The 18,322-nt window shown below is 46.0% G+C and overlaps 6 protein-coding genes across 6 annotated transcripts; 3 read left to right on the top strand and 3 right to left on the bottom strand.

Moving 5' to 3' along the window:
* Positions 1-770: 770 nt before the first annotated feature.
* LOC121625490 (histone H4) lies at positions 771-1,082 on the top strand. The gene has a single exon (XM_041963587.1). It carries the CDS (start codon positions 771-773, stop codon positions 1,080-1,082), a length of 312 nt encoding a protein of 103 aa, XP_041819521.1.
* A 1,363-nt stretch (positions 1,083-2,445) lies between these two features.
* Positions 2,446-3,958, bottom strand: LOC121625705 (histone H1-like). The gene has a single exon (XM_041963918.1). The coding sequence runs from the start codon at positions 3,921-3,923 to the stop codon at positions 3,258-3,260; it is 666 nt and encodes a 221-aa protein (XP_041819852.1). The 5' UTR covers positions 3,924-3,958; the 3' UTR covers positions 2,446-3,257.
* Positions 3,959-6,246: 2,288 nt separating this feature from the next.
* Positions 6,247-16,718, bottom strand: LOC121626103. Its single transcript, XM_041964464.1, has 6 exons — positions 16,303-16,718; positions 14,872-15,045; positions 11,164-11,272; positions 10,608-10,765; positions 10,296-10,481; positions 6,247-6,882 (listed from the first exon to the last, which is right to left on the bottom strand). Exons 1-6 carry the CDS (start codon positions 16,705-16,707, stop codon positions 6,550-6,552), a joined length of 1,365 nt encoding a protein of 454 aa, XP_041820398.1. The 5' UTR covers positions 16,708-16,718; the 3' UTR covers positions 6,247-6,549.
* LOC121625439 (histone H1-like) lies at positions 10,304-13,923 on the top strand. The gene has a single exon (XM_041963509.1). It carries the CDS (start codon positions 10,339-10,341, stop codon positions 10,984-10,986), a length of 648 nt encoding a protein of 215 aa, XP_041819443.1. The 5' UTR covers positions 10,304-10,338; the 3' UTR covers positions 10,987-13,923.
* LOC121625440 (late histone H2A.L3-like) lies at positions 14,689-15,081 on the top strand. The gene has a single exon (XM_041963510.1). It carries the CDS (start codon positions 14,698-14,700, stop codon positions 15,079-15,081), a length of 384 nt encoding a protein of 127 aa, XP_041819444.1. The 5' UTR covers positions 14,689-14,697.
* A 746-nt stretch (positions 16,719-17,464) lies between the features above and the next one.
* Positions 17,465-17,893, bottom strand: LOC121625441 (histone H2B-like). Its single transcript, XM_041963511.1, has one exon. It carries the CDS (start codon positions 17,870-17,872, stop codon positions 17,504-17,506), a length of 369 nt encoding a protein of 122 aa, XP_041819445.1. The 5' UTR covers positions 17,873-17,893; the 3' UTR covers positions 17,465-17,503.
* Positions 17,894-18,322: the final 429 nt, after the last annotated feature.

Genomic DNA, 18,322 nt, shown 5'->3' with positions numbered 1-18,322 from the left:
CAGCAGTCATGATTGTTTGAGTTCATTTTAACCTCCACAGGAGAAATGTCGAGCTGAATCTCACAGTAAACACAAACTGATGACTGGTTTCCCTCCAGATTATGGTTCTGGTTTGTCTGTAAGGAGGTCTGCAACTCCAGCCTCCACCCTCAGCTGGAGGCAGGTTGAGTTTAGATGGAGGGTGAACAATGTGGACGCTGATAGTGATGAACCTACAGAGGATCATATAAAACATCATAATAAAGTATATTTATAAAGAACTGACCCACTTCAGTCTGTCCTTATTGATATAGATGGAGCTGATAAATATCTGAAGTATTATTCCAACAAGTATTTGTATTTTCTGCCTTTTAAAACCTTCTGCTGGACACAGCGGTTACTTCTGTTTGACCTCGTGTTGATCATGTCAGAATTGATCCACTAGATGGCGTCATTGGATCTGAAAGTAAAACCCGTGAAGAAGAGCAGCTGTCGGTGAGAAATTTCTCTTCTTACAACTCAGAAACATTCAGTCCGGTAACATCTGACGCTCATTTAAACTGTATCGATCAGAACAAATAGATTTATGCTGAAATCAATCGTTAAACTTCTCTGAGGAAAGCCAGCACATTCCTGAAGGTCCACTTCCTGCTGCGGAGACTGACGTCAGCCTTTCCGGAACGTTCCCGCCCACCCAGACCTCTCACACGTCCGCAGTAAGGGTTTAAATACCGCGCCTCCTCACTGAACTGGCATCAGTTTTTCTTTAGAACAATTTCAGTAAAGACACAATGAGCGGCCGCGGAAAGGGAGGTAAGGGACTCGGTAAAGGAGGCGCCAAACGTCACCGCAAAGTCCTCCGAGACAATATCCAGGGCATCACCAAACCCGCCATCCGTCGCCTGGCCCGCCGCGGCGGCGTCAAGAGAATCTCCGGACTCATCTACGAGGAGACCCGCGGGGTGCTCAAGGTTTTCCTGGAGAACGTGATCCGGGACGCAGTCACCTACACCGAGCACGCCAAGAGGAAGACCGTCACCGCCATGGACGTGGTCTACGCCCTCAAGAGGCAGGGCCGCACCCTCTACGGCTTCGGCGGTTAAACCTCCAACAGACACTCCGGCAATCAAACTCAACGGCTCTTTTAAGAGCCAACCACCTCAAACTAAGAGCTTCGTTTCTCCAGAAACATACTGAATACGCGCCCATCGATCCTTTCATTTTAATAACCCAAACCCATGATGGTTCATTAAAAAAATCTCTGAGCAGTTCAGGGCTGCTGGGAAAAGCATGAGATTCGTTCGCCTCTGACGGGGTCTTCTTCTTCTTACACACCAGGTAAAGTTACTGTACCCACCGGCGCAGCGGCCATGTTTGCATTCGTACACTAGTTTCCCGCTTGTTGCGTCATGTTTCTCTGCTTTGGGGAAGTAGAGGAGTGTTGTGACACCCCCCGCACTTCATGTCCTGACATGTCAGTGTCTCCAGCACTGAGCTGATGAAATAACTTTAAGCCATCTTAATCACATTATTATGTTTTTAGTCCCTCCACTGAACCTAATGTGGTTCAATACATCAATGACCTCAGTGTTAACATTAACCTCTGACAGCATGAAAACCCACCTGAACATTACAGTCCACATAAAAGTGACCTGTACAGGTGTTCCTAATTAATCCCCAACCGGTGAATCTAGGCCTTAATCAGCAGCAATAAAAACATCATATAGGAAAGGCAATGGAAAAATACAAAATGAGCGGACTACGTTTACATATGTATACAAAAGACTAGAGAAACAACACTGCCAAAGAAAAGTACTTGACAAATATTAGAAAAGGGAATATTATAAGACTGTACACCTGTACAGGTGTTCTGAGTGGCCACTGAGTCAAGGATCACCTGGTGGTGATCATCAGATGCTGCCGGGGGGGAACCCCTCACTTCTGGTGGTGACCCACAGACCTCATGTCCACAATGTCTGAGCCCTTGTAGGTGGAGGTTCAGGTGTTGGAACAGACTACAGGTGTGAGGTCTGGGGTGCTCGCACTTTCATGATATTGACTGATATTCACTTGTTGTGCATGTTCATGTTGTGACATTAGGATGTGAATAATTATGACCACAGAGACAGGAGAAAATATAATGCCAACATACTATAACACCCCGCTTTGACTTGACTTTGAATCAGTGGTGGAATAATATCCTTTAAGATACCACAGTGTCAAAGAAATCTGAATTTTACTTAAGTAAAAGTACAAATTATTAATATTTTCACGATATTTTGTAGTATTAATCTCGATATGAGAAGTAACAAGAACAAATGTAATGGAGTAAAAAGTGGATATTTGCATTATTAAACAATATTTGGCTCTGATAGCAGCAGATCAGAGTTACTTTGTCGCACTGGTGTAAAAGTGTTCTGTGTAATGAGAGCAGCAACAATAAGATCACAGATCAATGCGGCAGAAAAATGCTTTATTCAATGCAAATAAAGTCAGCGACACCTGCTAATCAATAGACTCACTAATCGATTCAATCACAGTATGAGTTAATATTGACCGAAAGCTGCTGCTGTCCGTCCGGCTGGAAACCATTCAAACAGGTTTGCGGACGGAACTAGTGAGAGCAGCGTGAACCACGTGACCGACGTCAGTGCGTGTCGCAACTCTCTTCTTCGACGGTGCCAGCCAGAGCCCGAGCTGATTGGTCAGATGCACGCACGTGATATAGCAGCTCATGATTGGAGCAGAGGAAGAAAGGAAAAAACTGTTTACTGAGAAAAAACGAGTGTTTATTTAATTTCTGATATTAGAGGGCTGATGTTCTTACGGATCACATATTAATTATTACTTTTAGACACTTTTAAAATAAAACGTGTTTGCAGGGCGGTGCATCAGTGACAGTTTGTAAAAAATGTGTGTGTGTTTTATAGTGAAGGCACATCGAAGTGTACTTCAACTATTAATTCATGTGAGATTATTGGATCAGCAGCAAAGTTTGTGGCACTGTGTCACCATAATCATCTTCACCCTCCTCATCACTGACAGCCTCCTCTACTTCAACAACAACAGTGTGATAAATGCAGATGAAGCAGCACATACAGGTGATGAAGACTGACCTTCACTGCGCTGTCAGCACCTGTGGTCCAGCTGTGCGGTCATTGGCTGTTATGTGAACTATGTGAACAGGTGAGACAGAGAGACAGGACAGGAAGTGAGCTCCTCCGAGTAACGTTTGGGTGGCTCTTAAAAGAGCCGTTTGTGTGTAAATCACAGCTTGTTCACTTCTTCGCTGCTTTCTTTGCTGGGGCCTTAGCTTTGGCTTTTTTGGCAGCAGGTTTCTTGACAGGAGCTTTCTTGGCAGCAGGTTTCTTGGAGGCCTTCTTGGCAGCAGGTTTCTTGGTGGAAGGTTTCTTCGGGGTGGCAGATTTCTTGGCTGCCGTCTTCGTCGGGGTCTTGGTCTTGGGCTTGGTCTTCAGGGATTGTTTCTTGGCTGCAGGTTTCTTCTTGGGTGTGGTCTTGACTTTTGGCTTCTTTGCGGTCGCTGGCTTCTTGGTACCGGTCGCTGGCTTCTTGGCTGCTGGCTTCTTGACCTTCTTTGCCTCCTTCTTGGGCTTCGCGGCGGTCTTGCTGAGTTTGAAGGAGCCGGACACTCCGGTCCCGGTGGTCTGCACGAGGGTTCCGTCCTTGACCAGGCTCTTGATGGCGCGCTTGATGTGGGACGCGTTGTGCTCCACGTCGTAGTTTCCATCAGCCAGCAGCTTCTTCAAGGAAACATAAGAGACGCCTTTCCGGTCTCTGGAGGCGGCCACGGCCTTCAGGATGCGCTCTTTGGCGCCGGGACCGGACTTCTTCCTCGGCTTGGTACTTTTACTCTTGCCGGCTTTGGCCGGTTTGGCTGAGGCGGCCGCGGCGGCCGGGGCGGCGGGTGGGGCGACTTCTGCCATCTCGCAGTCGGAGTTGCTTCGTCAGCTTTCTCTGATGGAGCCTGTCAGACAGACAGGAACTTAAACACACCATGAGAACCGTGGAGACTCAACCCAGCCCGCGGCGCTCAGCGCGCAGGAAGCTGCGACACTTGTGTTTTCTCTCCACCGACAAACGCGGAAAAAACCCACCTGCACGACGGACGAAGGTGTGAAAGAGAGTCCAGCCGACAGCGCGGCAGCTTCTCTTCGCCTCCAGGTCAAATGGAGCTTGTAACACGCGTGTTTCTCGCCGTTAAGCCTCCGAACCGCCCTCAACTCCCGCCGTGTCCGGCGCCGCTCCTCCACCTTTCCTCCTCATCTCGCTCCTAAATGTCTGAAAATGCAGCAGAAGTCCGCTGAACACGGTCACATGGAGAGAGGACAAGTTCGCCCCAACGCTCGAAGTCAAAGAACCCAGCTGTTCGTGTCCACGTTCCCTCAAACGGAGCTTTGCTTGCTACCTGCAAACACACTCCGAAAGTTACCTGCCCGTCAGCACCTGTCCTGACACACAGCCGGTGTGCGCGCGCGTGTGTGTCATTTGTTTTATTGTGCTCGTCGATTCACTCACACTCAACACAACCTGAACGTGTTTCTCTCTCATCGAAGTCAGTGAACACAACATAAACGTTTTATTTAACTAATTTTTCAGGTTTGGTTTAACTTTTCTACTCGCGTGGCCCAAAGCCTGTTTCAGGAGCGACAGACGTTCAGCTGGAAACCGGCAGGTGTTGGATGGGAACTGGTCTCTGTGTGGTGCTGCACTTCTACTGGTGTCAGTATTATTTGGACCAGCGGTGTCCTGAACGTGAGCTGAGGAGCGGGACCGCTGTCAGGCTTCACATCTGTCCCAGAAACACCAAAACAAACGTGAAGCTGCTTCTGACAAACTGGGCTGGTTTCCATCTGAAGTGAGCTGGACTGCTGGACTGTCTTCACTTGATCACTAAATATCATCCACATGGTCATTGAATCACTTGTTCCCAGCGGGTTCTGTCACTGTGATCCGGATCAGGTGTTTTCTTGTGATGGTTCATCGCAGGTTGCGGCTTCAGTTTCATCATGATTAGTTTAGCCAACCAGTGTTTTTCGTTCTCACATCGTTTCACATCAAGGATTTTAGAGGCAGAAATATATTTTTCTTTCTCACCTCTTTAACGAAGGAGGAGGAGGAGGGCCTTCACTGGGCCTTCTTTCATTGATCCAGAACCACTCAGATGAGGAAGTCTGTCTGACCACATTCTGTTACAGATGATCAAGCGGATCTATAATGTGAATATTAATATTTCAAAGACACAAAGTCTGAAAGTTGTGTAAGTGATCACATTGTCCCTGCCAGACAGGAAACCGTCGGTGTGTCCGGTGCTGAGGACGCTGTTGGGGACACGTCTAATTTCAGCGACTCCTGATCAGAACAGGACAGACGATGAAACTTCAGACACTATCAGAGTGTCACTGGGTGAATTTTAAACATGTGTCTCACTCAGACATCACATGATTGAGTCCTCACAGTGAACAAGCTATAGATGTGAACTATCAGCCAGCAGCCTGATCCATAACACCCTCCCCCCCCTCCATCATTTCTTATTAATTTACTTTATTTTTCCCAAACTGGGAAATTACTCTCTGCATTTCACCCATCACTGTAAACACACACATGCACATGCAACATGCAGTGAACACACAGGGGCAGTGGGCTGGAGGGCTGGCTCTGTCCTGGACTGCCCTCTGGACACCACTGAGGATGTAGGTGAGAGGAGGATGTTAACCAAGCTGACATCAATCATGGACAACCCCTCCCACCCCCCTGCATGGCACAGTGGGGGCCCTCAGCTGCTCCCTTAGCAACAGACTGGTCCTTTAGTCCATCAGATGTCAGATCATTCAACTCCAGCACCACCTAACATAACACTGTGTTGATGTTTGACAAATTACTCTCATAATCTACTATTTGTGTAATATTACATATCAGTTCTGTATATTTTGTTCTTCTGTGCAATAGTAGTAACACTATTATTTTCATCTGAAGAAAGCTTTTCCACAACTATGGACTTTCATTTTACAAAAATAAAACATGAATATATTACATGTTTTTTCTTTATATAATCAAATAGCATTTTGCTTGTATAATATGTACATAGTCTTTTTAGTAACCTGCTGCTGTAATGCCTAGCTGCTTAAAATATATAAATAAAGTCTTATCTGTAAACTGCCAGCTTATTTACATCTGAAGGCTGAACCCCCCACAAAACAATCTGAATGTTGGTGCTCAACATGATGTCACTGCTATTGATTATCCTGCAGATCGTTTTAATCAGAACACTTTACATCCTGCCAATAGGAAACATTTCTGTGAAGATTACTGCAGCAAACAGCCTGAGGATCTGATCAGACATCCTGGTTTGTGTTATCACCGGTTTAGGGACCTTTAGGAACTAAAAGATCATGTTGTAAGAACCAGAATAGTTATAATCAAGTGGTAGTACTAACGTTTAAGATCTGTTCGTGTTCGGTGGGATCATTGAATAGAAAACCGCTCTTAGTTTGAGGTGGTTGGCTCTTAAAAGAGCCGTTGAGTTTGCCTTCCGGGGTGTCTGTTGAAGGTTTAACCGCCGAAGCCGTAGAGGGTGCGGCCCTGCCTCTTGAGGGCGTAGACCACGTCCATGGCGGTGACGGTCTTCCTCTTGGCGTGCTCGGTGTAGGTGACTGCGTCCCGGATCACGTTCTCCAGGAAAACCTTGAGCACCCCGCGGGTCTCCTCGTAGATGAGTCCGGAGATTCTCTTGACGCCGCCGCGGCGGGCCAGGCGGCGGATGGCGGGTTTGGTGATGCCCTGGATATTGTCTCGGAGAACTTTGCGGTGACGTTTGGCGCCTCCTTTACCGAGTCCCTTACCTCCCTTTCCGCGGCCGCTCATTGTGTCTTTACTGAAGTTGTTCTAAAGAAAAACTGATGCCAGCTCAGCGAGGAGGGGCGGTATTTAAACCCTTACTGCGGACGTGTGAGAGGACCAGGAGTTGGCAAGTTTCCTGTTCCTCTTCAAGCTGCAGACTGAGCTGCTCGATTTCCGGTTAAGACAAACAATCCTTCAAATTATTGGCAGCTGTCCAGAGCTCCAGTCCTTACAGGGACCGTTTCCTTCTCAAATACTGAACATCACAACTGAAGCTGTGCGTTTTAATTTCAACTTATTTTGTTCAAGTCTATTATTCTAAAGTCACCTTGAATGTTGGTATTTTAATTTATCTGGTTCCATATGAATGTACGAGTTTGAAAGTAGCGGCAGATCCTGCTTTAACATTTTTATTTTCATTGTCCTGTAAAACACGATAAGACTGATCGACATATTCATTAAAGGCAGCGAACGAACATGAACTGAACTTAAACTGTTTTTACTTCCTGTCCCGCTGTGAGCTGGTTCAGATCGAGAGGAGCATTAAGACAACAAAGTCTTCTCAGTCTGTGCATCTGTAACAGAGACTTTAACAGAGACTGTAACAGAGACTGTACAAGAAGACACTGAGAGGAAAACAAACAAACAAAGATACTCATTACAGATCAATGAATATAGTCACACACTCTGTTCTTTCTGACAAACATTCAGAAAACAAAGTCACAACTAAAACAGTGAACTATTCACACTATGAACAGTGTGTCAGTTTAAGAAAAGTTACCAGGTGACAGTTATCATATTAAAGCGAGTGAATATGGAGGTTTGGTGACAGTTTCCATGTGTCTGCTGTTGTCTCCAGAAATCACTCCATGTGGAGAAAGAGGAAGATTTATTTCACCACACCAACATTCACAGATAGTCGGGAGGTCAGCAGGTGAAATGATGCTTTTAACCCTCCTCTTATGTAAAAATGCTTTTTTTTGGTATGAAACTTCTTCTTCTCTTCAACACACACACACATACACTCACACACTCGTATTCTCTTGACCTCACCTGTAAAGTGCGAGAATGCAGGTGTTGTTCTAACTTTTGAGGGGAACCTTTCTGTTCCACGCTGAGTGGACCCTCAGCAGGGAGGGCCAAGTCCTTCCAGTACCACACTCTGCAGCTACAGATGATATGCTCTCTGTCAGAAGTAAACAGATGGCAGCCCTGGAACTCATCTTTGATCATGACAGTGAAATAGCTCCTCTATTTCATGTGTCTAAAGATGATTCAACAAGGGGGGGGGGGGGGGGGGGGGGGGGGGGGGGGGGGGAATGTAAAATACAACACCACCACCCCCCCCTTGTTGAATCACAAAGTAACTGTGACTAACCACAGTTTTGGGAAAGCTGAGTTCAATTTCACAGGCCACACCCAAACCTGATTGCACCACCTTTGTTGAATCAATACATCACTGAAACGTTGTCAGAACCTGTGAAGAACACTGTGGAACTCTGGATGAAATATTAATATTCACAATGAAGAAAAAATAAAACTCTATTCGCTCTTTTTAAACATAACTTTATTTATTCAAGATTCAAGATTCAAGATTCTTTACTGTCATTGCAACCCCCATGTTAGAAACAGATAATGAGAGAGATAAGAAAGATTAGAAAAAGAAAATTAAGATAACGACAATAAAGTAATCAACATGCAATAAAAATATTCGTAAAAGCAATTAAAAATATACCAGAATGAAAATATACTAAGGCAATAAAATATACTAAACAATAAACAATAAAATATGGAAATGAAATGTGCCAACATAATAAAATATACACAGTGAAATGTACCGACAGAATAAAATATACCAGTGGAATGTACTGACAGCAGCTGAAATATACTAAAATGTATAAAATTAAGTTAAGTATGTGTGTGTACTTAGAAGTTAAGTACACAGAAGGTGCAGGTGGAGGTAGAGGTGTAGGTGTAGGTGTAAAGTGCGGTGTGCAGTGTTCACAGTTCACACAGTCTCTCACTGCAGTGAGGGGCTGCTGGGGGTGATAGCTCTGACAGCTCTGGGCAAGAAGCTGTCCCTCAGTCTGTTAGTGGTGGTGCAGATGTTCCTGCTTTCCTGATGGAAGCGGAACAAACAGTCTGTGGCCCGGATGGCTGGGGTCCTCTTCCTGACCCGGCCTTCATATATAGAGTCTAGGTCAGGGAGGGGGCAGCCCACAATGTATTGTTTGTATAATTACAAAAAGATACAAGGCGGCATATACAGCACAAAAATACAATAATTCAGTTCAATAATAAATACTGAGTTCTTGAAGTGCTGAATGTTCAATATCAGTTATGTCATCTCCAAATTCAGTCTCCTCCTCCTCCTCCTCCTCCTCCTCCTCCTCCTCCTCCTCCTCCTCCTCCTCCTCCTCCTCCTCCTCCTCCTCCTCCTCCTCCTCCTCCTCCTCCTCCTCCTCCTCCTCCTCCTCCTCGTGACAGAGCCCGCTGGGAACAAGTGATTTAATGACCATGTGGATGATATTTAGTGATCGAGTGAAGAGAGTCCAGCAGTCCAGCTCACTTCAGATGGAAACCAGCCCAGTTTGTCAGAAGCAGCTTCACGTTTGTTTTGGTGTTTCTGGGACAGATGTGATGCCTGACAGCTGTCCCGCTCCTCAGCTCACGTTCAGGACACCGCTGGTCCAAATAATACTGACACCAGTAGAAGTGCAGCACCACACAGAGACCAGTTCCCATCCAACACCTGCCGGTTTCCAGCTGAACGTCTGTCGCTCCTGAAACAGGCTTTGGGCCACGCGAGTAGAAAAGTTAAACCAAACCTGAAAAATTAGTTAAATAAAACGTTTATGTTGTGTTCACTGACTTCGATGAGAGAGAAACACGTTCAGGTTGTGTTGAGTGTGAGTGAATCGACGAGCACAATAAAACAAATGACACACACGCGCGCGCACACCGGCTGTGTGTCAGGACAGGTGCTGACGGGCAGGTAACTTTCGGAGTGTGTTTGCAGGTAGCAAGCAAAGCTCCGTTTGAGGGAACGTGGACACGAACAGCTGGGTTCTTTGACTTCGAGCGTTGGGGCGAACTTGTCCTCTCTCCATGTGACCGTGTTCAGCGGACTTCTGCTGCATTTTCAGACATTTAGGAGCGAGATGAGGAGGAAAGGTGGAGGAGCGGCGCCGGACACGGCGGGAGTTGAGGGCGGTTCGGAGGCTTAACGGCGAGAAACACGCGTGTTACAAGCTCCATTTGACCTGGAGGCGAAGAGAAGCTGCCGCGCTGTCGGCTGGACTCTCTTTCACACCTTCGTCCGTCGTGCAGGTGGGTTTTTTCCGCGTTTGTCGGTGGAGAGAAAACACAAGTGTCGCAGCTTCCTGCGCGCTGAGCGCCGCGGGCTGGGTTGAGTCTCCACGGTTCTCATGGTGTGTTTAAGTTCCTGTCTGTCTGACAGGCTCCATCAGAGAAAGCTGACGAAGCAACTCCGACTGCGAGATGGCAGAAGTCGCCCCACCCGCCGCCCCGGCCGCCGCGGCCGCCTCAGCCAAACCGGCCAAAGCCGGCAAGAGTAAAAGTACCAAGCCGAGGAAGAAGTCCGGTCCCGGCGCCAAAGAGCGCATCCTGAAGGCCGTGGCCGCCTCCAGAGACCGGAAAGGCGTCTCTTATGTTTCCTTGAAGAAAACGCTGGCTGATGGAAACTACGACGTGGAGCACAACGCGTCCCACATCAAGCGCGCCATCAAGAGCCTGGTCAAGGACGGAACCCTCGTGCAGACCACCGGGACCGGAGTGTCCGGCTCCTTCAAACTCAGCAAGACCGCCGCGAAGCCCAAGAAGGAGGCAAAGAAGGTCAAGAAGCCGGCAGCCAAGAAGCCAGCGACCGCAAGGAAGCCCAAGGTCAAGACCACACCCAAGAAGAAACCTGCAGCCAAGAAACAATCCGTGAAGAAGACCCCGACAAAGACGGCTGCCAAGAAATCTGCCGCCACCCCGAAAAAAACTTCCACTAAGAAACCTGCTGCCAAGAAAGTCTCCAAGAAACCTGCTGCCAAGAAAGCTCCTGCCAAGAAATCTCCTGTCAAGAAACCTGCTGCCAAAAAAGCCAAAGCTAAGGCCCCAGCAAAGAAAGCAGCGAAGAAGTGAACAAGCTGTGATTTACACACAAACGGCTCTTTTAAGAGCCACCCAAACGTTACTCGGAGGAGCTCACTTCCTGTCCTGTCTCTCTGTCTCACCTGTTCACATAGTTCACATAACAGCCAATGACCGCACAGCTGGACCACAGGTGCTGACAGCGCAGTGAAGGTCAGTCTTCATCACCTGTATGTGCTGCTTCATCTGCATTTATCACGCTGTTGTTGTTGAAGTAGAGGAGGCTGTCAGTGATGAGGAGGGTGAAGATGATGATGGTGGTGGTGTCACAGTGACACTGTCTCAGGACACAGACTGAATGTGTCTCAGGTGAAGTAACAATGCCATTCTTTTTTTTTGTTTTGTTTTTCTGTTTCTCTTTTTTGGATCATTTTGTTGCATCGTGTCTTTTTCTTATTGTCACATTTTGCTGAATCACCGCTGTGACAAAAGAAAGTTGCAGCAAACTGAACTGTTGCACAACTTCCATATTATAACAGAGCAGAACTACAGGAACCAAAACTCACCTGCCTAATATGATCCAATAACATCTCACATGAATTAATAGTTGAAGCACACTTCGATGTGCCTTCACTTCAGAACACACACACACACATTTTATACAACTTTTAACTGTAACTGATGCACCGCCCTGCAAACACGTTTTATTTATGAAAGTGTCTAAAAGTAATAATTAATATGTGATCCGTAAGAACATCAGCCCTCTAATATCAGAAATTAAATAAACACTCGTTTTTTCTCAGTAAACAGTTTTTTTTCCTTTCTTCCTCTGCTCCAATCATGAGCTGCTGTATCACGTGCGTGCATCTGACCAATCAGCTCGGGCTCTGGCTGGCACCGTCGAAGAAAAGAGTTGCGACACGCACTGACGTCGGTCACGTGGTTCACGCTGCTCTCACTCGTTCCGTGCGCAAACCTGTTTAAGATAAAATATGACTTACAGTTATTGTTGTTGTTTTTTTAACAATTGCTTACACACTGAAATTAAAAATAACACACAGTTCATGAAACCTGACATGTAGGGAGCCAAACCTCAGCCCAGATCTGAACAACGTTTTTTGTCGACATTTTTGAAATTCTTTTTGTGGTTTGCACCTTTGCAATTTATTGCTCCGTTTGTTCTTATTTGCACCTTCATCAAATCAAATCAAATCAAATCATCAATTTGATTTGAGGTGTAAAGGAAATGATATGTAATATTGCACAAATAGTAGATAGAGAGTACAATAGATTATGAGAGTAATTTGTCAAACATCAACACAGTGTTATGTTAGGTGGTGCTGGAGTTGAACGATCTGACATCTGATGGAATAAAGGACCAGTCTGATGCTAAGGGAGCAGCTGAGGGCCCCCACTGTGCCATGCAGGGGGTGGGAGGGGTTGTCCATGATCGATGTCAGCTTGTGCTGTTTTCAACAGTTTTCAATAAGATCCACCGGATCTCTCTATCAACACTGGGGCAAAAAAACATCACATTCACATGAAGCGACTCTAATCTGAGAGAGTGAAAGACCTGAATATGTGTAATGTAAACTTCAGTACTGTGCACTGCACACACAACCTTTTAGATGTGCATCAATAGCAGGCCCATATTGAACTACACAATGCTCTTTTTTTCAGAGTTTTTCAAATGGATGCCGATGTAATCCCGCCTGAATTTATTCATGAGGCCTGGTTTAACCTCACAAGAGGAGAAACATGATTGGCCACGGAGCTATTTTGAATGTCCCGGGTCAATGTGGCGGTAACTGTAACTGCAGTTTTAATTCTGTACGTTCATCATTTTTTGGTTCCGCCCACCTTTGGCAGCTTTGAGGCGGAACTAATGTCTGCCGCGCTATTGTTTCACACGTGATTAAAAAAAGAAGACACCTCATGAGAGAGCGCTGAAAAGAGCCCGGAAGAAAGAACGACAGAATAATTTAAGGTTTACATAAATGTTGTTTATTCAACCTGCAGAAAGAAACGATGAAAAAGGCGGAGAAAGCAAGATTAACAAGCAGCCTGCGAGGTTTGATGTTTTTACGGCCGTTTCTCTCGATTTGTGGTACATTTTACTTAGTGTATTGTCTGTTGTACAGCTGTATAGAGAAATTAAGAATTGTTAACACAAGACATACATACATACGTGCATATATTTATTGTATGTTATTTTCTCTTTGGCCCATGAATAAAGCCCTGTGTTTAAACCATGATGAGCTACTGACACATCACAATGTGCACTGCGGTCACGCAGAATGGGGTCCTCCACCGCCAGCTTAGCTCCTTACAATACAGCCCACCTACTCACATTTTAGACAGCTACACAACACTGACACAGCAGGAGGCCAAATGGATGCAGAGCAGATGAGACACGGTGTCATCTGGGACAATGTGTCTTTCCACCGATCGGTTCTGGTCCAAAACTGGCTCATCTGCATCCACAGTTTCCACTCCAACACCTCCCACCATACTGTCCCTCCAGGACCACACTGAGGAGTGTTTTCAGCATGGCGGTGGAAGGTTTATGATCTCCAGCTCTATGTCAGCATCTCCCTCATTAAGCCTTGGAGGAGGCCCGAGACCGAAGTGATGCAGGTCTATGCAGGGCTGAATTCACCATCCAAGAGGAGTCTTCCCTCGCTGTGTTGTGAGAGAGGACTCAAAACTCAAACCCAGACTATATGATTAGAAAAGTAGAAATGTTTAAAGTGTTTTAGATTGAGCACAGCAGTGTGCAGCTGGTTCAAACAGAGTCAGAGCATATGAACCAGGTGTGTGACATATGGTGACACAACTGAGTTTTTAAATTACTGTATAGTTTTGAATGAAGTGTTTTATTTTGAAAATGATCTGAGGTGTTCTGCTACTTGTGTGTGTGGTTGTGTGAATTGTGCATAGTGTTGTCAAGCAATCATAAAAAATCTAATTAATCACCTGCCGGGGAAATTAGGACATTTCAGACAGCAGGAATAAAAAACAGGATGGGAATTAAAAAAAAATGCAACAGAAAAATCGATCAATATGTACTTTTCATACAAAATTTCTAGAACGTTGCATATGTTAAGTATGGATAAGAACAGTTTTTGCACAGTAGATAAATATATATGTATAAGCTTAGCATATAGAGAAGAAAAATACTACATATAGTAGTATTGCAAAAGATATTGCATCAATAGCAGGATGTTAAGAACAAATCACACAGTAGTGCCAAATGTGGACGCAGTGCTATATTAACCAATGCAGGAGTTAACACCGACAGCCGTTATAAAGGACCTGTGGGTGCAGCAGTCTGTCACTGAAGGAGCTGTTGAGGGCCCACTGTGTCATGCAGGGGGTGAGAGAGGTTAAATAGCATCAATCCAGCTAACATGGCTATTTATCTTACGCAGCAGCACAAAGCTGGAACGAGCTAGAAACATGAAGCAATGACTGTAACTCATGTACAAGTACGTGAAACATGAGACACTAGCCAGATTAGCCACACGGTGGCGCATCACACAGCGGATATACTCATAGCATCCTGACTTGTCATTTTATTTTGAAAACCAAGGCTCAAAACGGAAACCTTGTGGTAACACTAACTTGATGAAAGTCTTTTCTGATTGGACGGCCATAGTTGCGACCGATGTATCCAATGAGAGAGCAGCCGGTGGCTTTATGAACGCGGTGTAGCTGTCAGTGCTGTATTCTGTCGAGTAAACAGGAAGAAACTGAAACAAGATGTCTGGACGTGGTAAAGGAGCTGGCAAGACCAAAGCCAAGGCAAAGTCTCGCTCATCCCGAGCGGGACTTCAGTTCCCCGTCGGTCGTGTCCACAGGCTGCTGAGGAAGGGGAACTACTCAGAGCGCGTCGGCGCTGGAGCTCCGGTCTACCTGGCGGCGGTGCTGGAGTACCTGACCGCTGAGATCTTGGAGCTGGCCGGGAACGCCGCCCGCGACAACAAGAAGACCAGGATCATCCCGCGTCACCTGCAGCTGGCGGTCCGCAACGACGAGGAGCTGAACAAGCTGCTGGGTGGAGTGACCATCGCTCAGGGTGGTGTCCTTCCCAACATCCAGGCGGTGCTGCTGCCCAAGAAGACCGACAAGGTCGCTAAGAAGTAAACACCTAGAACCAACTCACCTGAAACAAACGGCTCTTTTCAGAGCCACGCACAAGTGAATAAAGAGCCGGTTCACCTGTTATAACTACTAAAGAACAGTCTTAATAATTCTTCAATCCTTCACTGTGAAGAATCATATTAATCAGCTACTGAATGAGCTGCGCAGCTCCTCTACAGTCCAGTGCAGTGGGGGCCACCTCCTAATTAGGAGTAACTTGTTTTTCATACAAGACTTGATTCAATATAATTAGAGACAAGGTGGGATAAACAGAAAGCTCAACACTAACAAGTGTTACCAAAGTGCAGAGGGTTGAAAGGCCAAACTGAAAATACTGAGATACTAATTAGTAAGAGGAAGCAACAATACCAAGTAGAGTTCTTGAAGTGCTAAATGTTTCACTATTTCATCTCCAAATCCAGTGTGTCAAAGGTCAAACACGGCCCTGTGCTGTGTTTTCATCGTCTGAGGTCAATGAGCACCTGTTCGATCACCATTTCATTGTCCACGAGGGTCTGTTGGAAGACCAGATGTTACAGCATTTAATACTTATAATGGATTGAAACAGTTCTCTCTGCTTGGAAGGCATCTGTCCCACCCACAAATTACACCGAGGAGAGAAAAGATTTTAGATTTTGAAAGCGTGTTTTTATTTTCAAAGTAACGGTGACACAACAAACTGTTGCTGCTGGAGAACAAAGTTTACTAGACTTTATCTTCGTAGGCCAAACAGAGTCAGCCTGTTTTACTTCAGGTTTTAGTCAGAACAACATGGATCACATTAAAATTCAACACGTGAAGCTGAGCACCTGTGTGTGCTTCAAAATTTGCCTTTTGTGCTACTGAATATAATATATAATAAATATTACTGTTTGTTACCACCTGATAAAGTAAGCTGCAGCCCTGGATTAACATAATTATGCTTTGATAAAGGACTCGAGCCATTTTAAGAGGAAAAGGTGTTTTACCCACTTAAGTTCATAAAACAAATACAACAAGATTTTATACTTATATATATCTTTTTACTGCTTGCTATTTTTATATTTTATTATGTGTAGTTGGGTTTAATTTCACAATTTTCACTGTGTAATGCTGCTGCACTGCAATTTCCCAGCTTATTCATGCGTTTGTGTTGCGTTCAGGACCCGCTGCTCTCAGTGTTTGTCAGTGGCTCTGAAAAGAGCCTTTGTGTGGTTGGGAAACAGGTCTCAGGTCAGTTTAAGCCCTCTCTCCGCGGATGCGGCGGGCCAGCTGGATGTCTTTGGGCATGATGGTGACCCTCTTGGCGTGGATGGCGCACAGATTGGTGTCCTCAAACAGGCCGACCAGGTAAGCCTCGCTGGACTCCTGCAGGGCCATGACGGCCGAGCTCTGGAAGCGCAGATCGGTCTTGAAGTCCTGTGCGATCTCCCTGACCAGGCGCTGGAAGGGCAGCTTGCGGATCAGCAGCTCGGTAGATTTCTGGTAGCGACGGATCTCTCTCAGAGCGACGGTGCCGGGCCTGTAGCGGTGAGGCTTCTTCACTCCGCCGGTGGCCGGGGCGCTCTTACGGGCAGCTTTGGTCGCCAACTGCTTCCTGGGAGCTTTTCCTCCGGTGGATTTACGGGCTGTCTGCTTGGTTCTGGCCATTTTGGTCTCTCAGTCTTCTCAGCTGAAGTCATGGCTTCTGCCGGCGAACAGCGGCTTTATATAGGATCTGCCGGAGCGATGTGAGCGCTGATTGGGCCGAGGAGAGGCGCGCAGGCGCTGCAGGTCATCAGCCATTGGAGAAAAGAAATTCAAAATGAAGCTCTCCACCACGGCGGGAAATCTAATCTGCAATCCACAAATGTGGATTGTTTTTTATTCGTTTAATATGCTTATTTTCTATTATGAAAAAGTTCAAACTCTAAATTTGTCGGTCTTATAACAATTTAGCGTAATACTTGGTCAGGTCAAGGCACTGTACAAATATTTATGCTCTAGTCATTTCAGCTTTAAATCTCATTTTATATCATGCAGGGAAAAAAAGCCAGCAGTCTGCAACTGTTCTGACTTATTCTCTCAATTGTACCATTGTTCATTTCCACATCTGTTCCCAATGGTTTTGAGTGTTAACACACAATAAATAGAGAAGTACATTGAACAGTACTGTTGAGACACTAGTCTCTTTTTTCAAATTCTCTGTATATTGAACGAGCCAACAGTATATAAAGTAGCTCAAATGAGCTCAAGCTGAAACATCTACAGCAGTAAAATGCAGCATCCACATTATTGCAGCAGGAACATTAATCCACAAATATCAGAAATGATGAACATTTTGTTGCAGTTACAGTTTTGTTGCACTTGGTTATTTATAAAAACAGGAAGTGGACTCTTAGTTGAAGTGGTTGGCTCTTAAAAGAGCCTTTGTGTTGCTGGTTCAGCGGTTTGAGTTGGATCTGGTTTACTTAGAGCTGGTGTACTTGGTCACAGCCTTGGTGCCCTCAGACACGGCGTGCTTGGCCAGCTCCCCGGGCAGCAAGAGACGGACTGCGGTCTGGATCTCCCGGGAGGTGATGGTGGAGCGCTTGTTGTAGTGAGCCAGACGAGAGGACTCCCCGGCGATGCGCTCGAAGATGTCGCTGACGAAGGAGTTCATGATCAGCATGGCCTTGGAGGAGATCCCGGTATCGGGGTGGACCTGCTTCAGGACCTTGTACACGTAGATGCCGTAGCTCTCCTTCCTGCTCCTCTTCCTCTTCCTGCCGGGCTTGGTGGCTTTAGAAACGGCTTTCTTGGAGCCCTTCTTCGGTGCTTTCACTTGTTCAGGCATTTTCAGGTCGTTCTCAGAAACTGATATCCAACGGGTTTGCTGAGTGGTTTATATTTATGCTCCGGATGCAAATGAGCTGCGCTGTTGCTCGCACAGGATTGGCTACATTACTGTGGTCGACACTGAGCAGGCTCAGCACGGAGCGCGCGCCCTGAAGTGAAAAGGGCGACCTGAGAGGACATAGCTGAGCATGTTGCTATGGTTTTAGAGAGTCAGTGCTGTTCTGAAGGTGTTCACATCATCTTCAAACTCTCTTCTCACCATAATGACAGTTTCTAATCCGGGTCTGGAACCCTGGTCCTCACAGTCCGTCGTCACTGCGCTGCCTTTGTCCGACAGCTGCAGGTCAATAAAACATTTCACCTCTTAATAAAACATAAGGTGTTGTTACTGATTAAGCCACACAGATATAAATGTGCAGCATCACAAAGCTGATTTGCTGTTCATTGT

This window comes from Chelmon rostratus, chromosome 22 (assembly GCF_017976325.1).
Source record: "Chelmon rostratus isolate fCheRos1 chromosome 22, fCheRos1.pri, whole genome shotgun sequence".
In the NCBI taxonomy this organism is placed as follows: Eukaryota; Metazoa; Chordata; class Actinopteri; order Chaetodontiformes; family Chaetodontidae; genus Chelmon; species Chelmon rostratus.
Note: the sequence above shows the minus strand (reverse complement) of the source record. Positions and strands in the feature narration are given on the sequence as shown.